A 9,063-nucleotide genomic window follows, 5' to 3' on the forward strand; every position below is an offset into this window, starting at 1 on the left:
TAAGGTGTCCCTACCTTTGCTGGTGCAGATGAGTTTCTCCCAGACTCTGCTTCCCTCTGGTGGACAAGCATTCCTACTGCTTCCCAAGAGCCAGGCTCAGCCAGCAAGGTGTTACTGCTGATGGCAAGCAGGAGCTGGAACCAGCTAGCCACAGAGAAGTTTCACTGGTGCCAGTAATTCCTTACTATCCGAGATAAGTGTACAGTGTGAGGGAGTGCTGGGAGAGGAGGGCCAGAACTACACTGCTGCCATTGCAAGCTTGTCCTTCAGCCTTTGAGTGGCTTTGAGTTGCACAACTGAGCACGGCAGCCTCTGCTTTGGGCTGTTAGCAGACACCAGTGTTCACGCTACTTTTTGTTCCATCCTGAATGTATGTATACTTGGCCTCCTTCCATCTGTGCTGGCTTTCAGAGCTCACCTCTTTAAGCCCTCACTGTCTGGTCCACCAGGGATGACTGTTCAAAGCACAGCAATGAGGAGGGCTGGGCTGCTGTCCTGCCAGCTGGAAGAAGCACCAGGCACGGGAGGCTGGAGCCACAACAGGTAATGATGACAAAAATCAAGGCTGGAAGAAAACACAGGCACTCTGCATCTCTCCCAAATCTGAGCTGCAGCCCCCTGGCTGTGCAAACCTGAGAGGCTGTGAGGCAAGCGGGACACAAGGGGAGATGGCCAGGCACTCGGTGCCAGCTTCTGGATTTTGGCTGCATGGTGCTGATGGCCAGGGGATGACACCAACCCGGTGCTCACAGGCAGGTTTGAGAAACAGATTTGGGGCTCTCCCTTGCTCAGCATGCTTGGCCTAGGCCTGGCTCATTCAGCTCAGAAACAAAAGAACATTTCTTCAAGCAATAATGAGTGGTTTATTTTTTCAGAGGGTGAGGGGGAGAAGAGCAGAGGGTTCCCTCCCATCTCACTCCTGCAGCAGGCATTACCCACACACACAGACATGCAGTAAGGGATGGGCAGAGAACTTGGGCTCCAGCCAGCAGTACCCAGGGGGGCTGTATTTGAAAGCCACAACAAATAACAGAGCAGGAAGGTCACTGTGGTAGCAGCAGAGATAAAAAATGAGGAGTTCCAGGGTGTGGTGCTAAGCTGAGCAAGGGATGCCCCAGAAGGGGCACATGGCCTCTCCCTGGGGGTGAGCACCCCTGGGCTCCCTTTCCCACTAGGGAGGACCTGGATGAGAAGACAGCCTGGCCCAGCCTGCAGCCTCCTCTTTGGAGAAGCCAACAAGCAGAGACAGGCCATGTAAGGCTGCAAAACTTCATGTGTACCCCAGCCCAGGGCAGCCCTTGAGGCAAACTTTCCCCAGCAGGCAGAGCTGCCAGTGCCACCTGGGGTCACAAGTGCCAGGGACAGAGGCTCGGTGCCCAGCTCCCTAAGGGAAGCACAGCCTGCCTAGCTCACCAGCTTGTTCCAGGGGACAGTGCTGAAGAAGGAGTGGGACTTCAGCTTGGCCATGCCACCTCCTCCGGAGCCCAAGCGCTGCTTTGGATTGTACTGCAGGAGCTGCAGAGAAAGGGGATGGGACAGCAGGAGGGGTAGATGGGAACACTGGAAAAGCAATCCAGTCTGCCTTTCCCCAGCCTCTAGCCCTGTCCTCCCTCCCATCCACCAAAGTCCCTCACCTCGGTGAGCAGCGATGTAGCAGCCAGGCTGAGCCCCTGTGGCAGATGTAGCTGGGTGTGAGGCTGAATTCCCGCCGGATGGTTTTGTGAGAGTGGCTGCAGGAAGCAGAGGGTGATGGTAAGCAGAGGCACAGAGGAGCGCAGGAGCACCTCGCTGAGCCTTCATTGCTACACAACCCAGCCCTACACAGCAGGATTTAAAACCCAGGGCCTTTTACACCCAGAGACCATGCACAGGCACTAGGAATCACTTGTCCAAAGCGACCTGGCAAATCACTGAGGTGCCAGCAGGACAAGGCAGCCTTCCAGCCCCTGCACAGCAGGAAGCCCTTGTGCTACAGTGTCACCTCCTCCTCCCCCACCCTCCTTGCACAGCTCAGCCTCTTACCACTCCTGTCAGCAACTCATATAAGAGCGAGCCAAAGCTCCAATAGTCAGCTGCTTCAGTGGGCTCCATGATCCCCCCAACTTCTGCAGAAAAAGCCAGAGAGGGGTTAATGGGGGAGGCAGGGAGCACAAATGGCCATACTATGCTGGGCACATCTCACTGCCTGCAGAAGCTCCCTCACCCCAGTTGGTGGCACTGGGCAGAGGGCAGGACAAGGCAGGGCTCACATCCCTTACCTGGAGCACTGTACAGCTCTTCCCGTGCCTGGCTGCAGTACTGGGGCTCCACCTCTGTCCACTGGCCAAAGAAGGTGAGACGGACATGACCTGCAGAGCAGCACCGGAGCCAAAAGCAGGGAGATTAGGACAAGACTAGGGACTTTGTTTGGAGCACTAAGCCAAGCCATATCCCCACACCGGGAACAGCCAGGGTACTAGGCCCCTGTCATGCTCTGAACACAGAGGCACTGTGCATCCCCTGGCATCACACCCCCCCCCAGCCTTCCAGCGCTTGCCTGGGATATGCAGCACTTGGAGCTGGAGAGACTGGCTAGGTGGGCTCCAAGCTAACAGACCTCAGTGCAGGCTGTGGTGAGGAAAGAAGGGGTTTTTGGGGGGATGAGGGGGAAGGTTAGCTTTCCTCTTGCAAAACTCTCTGCATTTTTCTTAAGCAATTAGTAGCTCTCCAGATGTTTGCCCCAGATGTTGCCAGCTGAGCAGTGACTTGCACTCAGAGCGGTACCCATAGCACAAAAGGATGGGAAGGCTCCAGAACACCCCAGCAGGCAGTAACTAGGAGGAGAAAACTGCAGTCCCATTAACCTCAGCTGGTCTCAGGTTTCCCATGCTGGGATTTCCCAAGCAGCCAGCCCCCATGTGGGAGCAGGGGCAATGCATTCCTGTGGCTATAGCCCCTGATTCTCCTCCTGCAGAGCCAAATCTTGTACTAACCACTTGGATAACCTGAGATCGCACTTCCAACTTCAGGAACATTCAAACCTCTCCAAACTCCCATCCTCCTCCAAAGGAAACTCAAGAAAAGTCCATGTTTCCTGGAAATGGGGCAAGCAGCAGTCTCCCAGCTGAGAGACCAACCTTGTCCTCCTCGGAGCAGCAGCATGGGGCACTACCTACCAGCTGCATCAAGCAGCAGGTTCCTGGGGTTGAGGTCCCGGCACAATACACCCTGTTGGTGAAGTCCCTCTAAGGCCAGGAGGATTTCTGCTGCCCACAGCTGCACCTGCTCCTCCTTCACAGCCCATGCTCTCTGGTTCTGCCTGTGGGAAGCCAAAGCCCTGCATGGTCCTGATGGTTGCTGCTTGCTGAGCTGGCCACAGGTCAAGCTTGCTTCTCGTGAGGGCTCCCACGCTGCTGGGTCAGGCCCACAGGGGTTGCCAGAGCGGGACAGGGCAACTCGTGCAGGAAGCTGCCTCTGACCCAAGATCAGGAGAGGCTGAGCCCAGGAGACCTCAGACACTTTCTGAGACAGTGTTTCCCCTGACCCTGGCTGGCCCCTTCTTTTTGATCCAGGGGCAAGGGCCTGGGGAAGCCTGGAGTCTTGTTGGGAGGCTGTTCTCTCTGATACGCAGCCTGTGCTGCTGGTTAGATCATCCCAAAGGTAGACAACCAGGCCCTGACCAGCGAGGTGGCCAGGGCATTTGGCTGATGCTGCTGGAAAATAGTCCATGACACCAGACACAGTCATGCTTGGATCGTGTCCTCCAGGTGCTGCCCTCATGCTGCTGGCAGGAGCCGGGAGAAGCTGGCGGTGGTTTCCTGAGCTGGGGTCTGTGGGCCCAAGGGACTGCTCCTGAGGGAGTGAAGCATCAGTGTTTTGGTGGGTCACAGAGCCTGGGAGGCCACTGCCTAACCAAGCTTGGCTGCTACCCTGGGAGCTTCCCACACCATCCTCTCTGCTACAGTCCCTCAGGGCTTGAATGGTGTTTGAATCAGAGTCCTCCTGGACGCAGTACTTGGAGCGGAGGTAAGACCACAGTGTCTCCCCTGGAAATCAGAAAGAAGAACAAATGATGAGGAACAAAGTATCCCTGGTTCTCCCACCGTGGACACAGCCCATTCAAGCACAGGCCAAGGCCCACATACTGAGGATGTGACTGAGCATCATTAATCTCCCCTGCAGCAAAGCTCAAGTCCATGCAGAATATGCCCTAGCCCTACAAGCACACCATGCTCAACACCACACCTCCCCCAAGGACCTAGCACATCAAAGTCTCCTCCTTTAGCAGCCCTGCTCCCCATTCTGCACAGCCTCCTTGATCCCAGCTCTGCCACTTCCATGTCACAGAGCAGCCACATCTTCATGGATGCCCCTGATCCCACTGCCATCCCCACTTTCCCCTGAAATCCTTTCCTTCCTGTGTGACAGAGATGCCAGAGTTCCTGCAGCATGTCCCAGACCCCGTGGGTCAGCAATGAGCCAGAGCAGTGAGCCCTGGAGCCCGCAGCATCCTGCCAGGGCTTCCCAGCCTCGCTACATCCAGTGCTGGCTGCTTTCTGCAAATTCATCCTACAGCAAAGCACGAGTTGTTGAGGCTCCAACACACATCAGCCTCCGCTTGTCATTGCTGGACTCCAGCTGCTCTCCCCTACACATCCATTCAACCTGTAGAGAGTAAAGAAGTTCCTTGGGACAAGCCTCCACCAGGATCTGAGACAAATCTCAAATATGCCTCCTTGTTGTACCCAAACCCCAATGTGCTCCCTGATCTTTATGTCCAATTTTCCAGCTCCTCTCTTTGGTCTGATCTCACAATCCAGTGTGATCTCTTCTTTTGTAACCAAAAAAATGTTTTATAAAGGTCTTGTCAAAAGATTGTTTTGTTCTAAAACATCCAGGTGAACTACCTCACTTTATTCTCCTTCTCCATCACTTTCCTGTCATGCTCAGACAATGCCAGTAAATGAAGAGTTTTTTTCTTTTAAAGATGCTGGATGACATCAACTTCTTTACCTAAAGGCATTCCTTCCCATGAGACAAGGTGGCTAGTTTCCATATAACATCCCCCAACACACAACCTCTTTCTCCTTGTAGGTCTCCACAAGCCCATTTCTAGGTTACATGCCCAGTCAGTTCTTATCAAATCTCCAGAATTCCTACTACATGTGAGCAGCTCCATCCACAGAGTCTTCAAGCCCTGGTACCCACCACCCTCCTATGAAGGAGACTTGCACTGTCACTATAAAAATTAGTTCCAAAACAGTAGGAGAAACGTATTTGGGATTTTAAAGAAAGGGAGGTTAGGGATAAACCAAGATGCTTCACAGACAGGAGGCAAGGCTGTCTCCACTCACCCTGCACGTGCTCCAGGTGGAGGAAGATGGAGTCCTCACTCACATAGTAGCACAACAGCTTGACCATGAAGGGGACCCCATGAGGGATGATGGTCTGTCGTTCACGGGTCTCAACATGGGATTTGGGGAGGCTCTGAGGAGGTACAGGCAAATGTGTGTTACAGCAGAGGGACTTGGACTCCCTGCTGCCTAGCACGTGGCAGGGCTGGAGGCCAGCCAGAAGGCAGCATGCCGTCTTCCAAGCCCCATGGCTGCTCGACTGTGTCGCCTGCAATGGAACTCCCCATGTGTGGAAACGCGCAGCTCTTGTGGAGAGGTCTGTCCATCCCCAGCACTCAGCTGTGATAAGGCAGCCCTCTGCAAAGCTCTGCCAAGGCACGGCACTCCCCACCTGTACTGTGGGATCCAGAGGGCACTGCTGGTCCAGAGCAGTGACCACCCCACAACCACCCCTGCTCCCTTCAGGTAGGAACCTGCTATGCCAGCCCTTTCTCCTCTTCCCCTGGAACTGATGGTTCTCCCTGTCATGCCAGATCCTCCTGGTCCAATTACTGAAATCCTTTATTGTTAGTTCCAAGGGGACTGGAAAATGCTCTAGAACTTGCACTGAGCACATCTCACCCATAACTTGTTTCAGGGGTTGACCAGATTAACAGGGGCATAAGTCTTGGCTTGAAGCATCACAAAGCAGAGAAACAGATGACCAAGGAGAACCACTTCCCTTCTGATCACAAAGGATGGCTGAGGCAGCCAGAAGAAGCTTTGTGAAGCCACACAGGTGTACAAGCCACCTACTTGAACAAGGAGGCCCTGGCATGACAGGGAGAAACAGGCAGATGAAACTGAAAACACTCACCTTAAGTATAAAGGTCCCACCAGTGGCTGGATCCTGGACGATCTGCACCTGGAAGCAGTATTCACAGTACCTGTCAGAAGCAATCACTGCTTCCACCCCAACACACAGCCTACAGGAATGACCCAAGAGACTTAACTCTGGAACTTAAAAAACTACCACCCAACTAGAGGAGTTTGGTGGGGCTCAAACCTCTACTCTTGAAAGACAAAATGAAGGTTATTAGCAAGGAGACAGCCATGCAGCCAGGAAGCAGAGAGTTAATTAAACCCAAGAGGTGACTCCCATGCCATTTTTCCTTCCTTCACACCAAAGGGTTTTGCAGTGCTCCTTCCAGGAGCTCTTTGGAGTGCACTGGGCTCAAACCTGGGCCTCAGCATGACAGGAAGACCACATCAGTCCGGACAAACTGAGATGTGGGAACAGCAGTGGAGAGCAATGTGTAGTGTGTGTATGGGGTCAGTAAGCCTGGCATCTTCGTTCTGAGATCACAAACTAGTAACTAGTTTATTCATCCAGATAGCTCATCTTCTGCTGAAGTCCAGATTACCCACAGGAATCTACCATTGCGACACCTATCATCAACTATGATTCCAGGTGTGGGAAAGAACTGGACGTATCAACCTCCTTGTAAATAACCTGGGAGCTCTGGTAAGCAAAAATAATGGGGACATGAACAGATTTCACAATTAACTCCTAATGGGTCTTCAATCCAGTCCTGTGAATTATTCTTGGTGGGAATGGTGTGGATGGATAACCCCACATTCCCTGGTGGGCGTGCTAGGGGCTAGCACCCCCATCCCAGCTGCTAGGACCCTCCAGTTTACACTCCCTTTGGTCCAGCCGCAGCCTCACCCTCCCAGTTCCACACCAAGTCATTACCTTATCAATCACTCCCACAACCTTACACCGTCTCAGGTTCTCCACTGCTGAGCTCAGTGTCCTGATGGGCCGGAAGCGCAGGCTGCTATAGCCCTGCAAGGCAGTGAGAGAAGAGGATGAAGGACTTAGAGATGCTACTGTCCATGACATGGGGTGGGAGAAATCCCAGCATTTTCCAGAGGAGGCAGCAATACTGCCTACCTGGTCAACATTCAGAGACAACACTCCAAATGAATGAATTATGGCTGTGATTCATTCCTAACATCAGCTGAACCATTTTCTTGGCCAGTCCCTGGATTTCTGAACTTTTCAGGGAAAGCTTGTACCTGCAGCAGAGGTAAAATGACTTCAAAATTTATAGCTAGACCTGAACTGCTTCATCACTAAAGGGATCTATATGAAAGGTAGTTGTATTTCTCCCCTCATCCTTCTTACCAAGCCCCAACCTTGCCCTGCCTCACTCCCTTCTCCCTTCTTTAACCACCTCCTCCTCACAATTCAGCAAGCAGCCATTGGTTTCCATAAAGACGGGAACAATGACAGGGAAGATGACATTTTTAACACTTGACAAGGTGGTTACCTGCAGTGGCTTCAGTCTCCCCAAAAATGGCCATATTCACTATAATGACAGCAAGCTAAGCGTACACATTTTCGGGGAGGGGTTCTGGAAAGCTGGGCCCATGTCAGCTCCTTGATCCAGGCAGGGCAAAGAGCTGCCAGCTCCCACACAGCCACTGGCACGCCAGGACACTTGGAAGCTTGATGTGTATGCCATTTTCTCTACACCATCATACTGTGGCATGTGGCAGAGGCTCACTGGGGCTGCTCTATCTGTGTCCCCCACGGTTTCCCAGTGATGCAGCTTCGCTGCCATCCCACCCATGCTGCCCCACATGAGCCTCTCACCGTGGCAGTGGTGTTGCCACCCCCTGCAGCCCGCTGGAGGTGGCAGTTGAAGATTTCCTCGGCGCGCCTCAGGTACTGTGTGATCTTCCGCTTCACGGCCTCCCGACGCTCCTTATTGGGGTCAACTGTGGTTGGCGCAAAGAGTGGCTGTGAGGGGCCTGCCACGCTCCCCTGGTGCCCTGGCCACAGTCCCCAGGGAGATGCCCCAGTCCCCTCACCCTTCTCCCAGAAGGGATGCACTCCCTGGCTGCACTCCCCGGACAGATGCCCCAGTGCCCTCATCACAGTCCCTAGAGGGACGTCCCGGTCCCCCTTGTCATCCTCCCTGGGGGGATACCCTGACCCCCTCACTGCACTCCCCAGATGGATGCCCTGGTCCCCTGGCTGGTGTCCCCGGAGGGCTGCCCCGGTGCCCCGTTCCCGGGAGGCCGCACACACCCTGCACGCCGCGGAGCAGCACGTCCACGCCGTTCTGGTAGTGGTTGAAGGCCTCCTCGTAGTCCTCGCTGACGTCCCGCTCCAGCGCCAGCCGCAGCTGCCGCGCCGCCTCCACCAGGTAGTCCCGCCGCCCGCCGCCCTCGGGGCCCGCCGGGCTGACGCGGCTCCGCAGCTGCCCCAGGTACACGCGGGCCTGCGCCAGCGCCCGGGAGCAGGGCTCGGCCTCCGCCCGGCTCATAGCCCCGCGCCGCCGCCCTGCGCCGCGGGAGAGCGGGAGGGGGGCGCGGGCTCAGCCGAGGAGCGATGGCCCCTTCGTCCGGCACCACCCAGCGCTGCTCACCAGCACGGCCCCCCCGGCCCGCTCCCCGCCGCCCCCCGCGGTCCCGCACCTGGGCAGCGTGGCCGCCAAGCATCCCGGCACCGCGGGAGGGGCGGGAGGGGCGCGGCGGGTAGGGCCGGCGCTGATTGGCTGCGGATGACATCATCATCATCATCATCATTATTATCATCATTATCATCATCGCCCCTCCGGCTGGGTCTGTGCCCGGGTCTCCCCACCAGGGTCCCGCCCCCGCCCGAGGCAGGCGCTCCATCGCTCCGTTAACGTGCGGTGAGCGCCGTCGCTCTGCTTGCTTTATTGTCATCGTTATT

The 9,063-nt window shown here is 55.3% G+C and overlaps 1 protein-coding gene across 1 annotated transcript; it reads right to left on the reverse strand.

Moving 5' to 3' along the window:
* Positions 1-839: 839 nt before the first annotated feature.
* Positions 840-8,841, reverse strand: RPS6KL1 (ribosomal protein S6 kinase like 1). The gene is made up of 10 exons (XM_027720071.2): positions 8,413-8,841; positions 7,975-8,099; positions 7,069-7,161; positions 6,190-6,237; positions 5,334-5,466; positions 3,156-4,025; positions 2,259-2,348; positions 2,023-2,105; positions 1,635-1,730; positions 840-1,515 (listed from the first exon to the last, which is right to left on the reverse strand). Exons 1-10 carry the CDS (start codon positions 8,648-8,650, stop codon positions 1,405-1,407), a joined length of 1,887 nt encoding a protein of 628 aa, XP_027575872.2. The 5' UTR covers positions 8,651-8,841; the 3' UTR covers positions 840-1,404.
* Between the last annotated feature and the right edge of the window lie 222 nt (positions 8,842-9,063).

Source organism: Pipra filicauda, unplaced genomic scaffold (genome assembly GCF_003945595.2).
Source record: "Pipra filicauda isolate LSUMZ 115617 unplaced genomic scaffold, ASM394559v2 scaffold75_size2874737_pilon, whole genome shotgun sequence".
NCBI lineage: Eukaryota > Metazoa > Chordata > Aves > Passeriformes > Pipridae > Pipra > Pipra filicauda.

Bases quoted from the DNA above. Each gene is read 5' to 3' on its own strand.
- RPS6KL1 (XM_027720071.2), bottom strand. From the start codon at position 8,650: ATGAGCCGGGCGGAGGCCGAGCCCTGCTCCCGGGCGCTGGCGCAGGCC. The intron at 7,162-7,974 runs GTGAGAGGCTCA...ACTGCCTTGCAG, and splicing joins GTGGCAACACCACTGCCACG to GGCTATAGCAGCCTGCGCTT. The intron at 1,731-2,022 runs GTAAGAGGCTGA...TGCTTCCTGCAG, and splicing joins ATGAGTTGCTGACAGGAGTG to CCACTCTCACAAAACCATCC.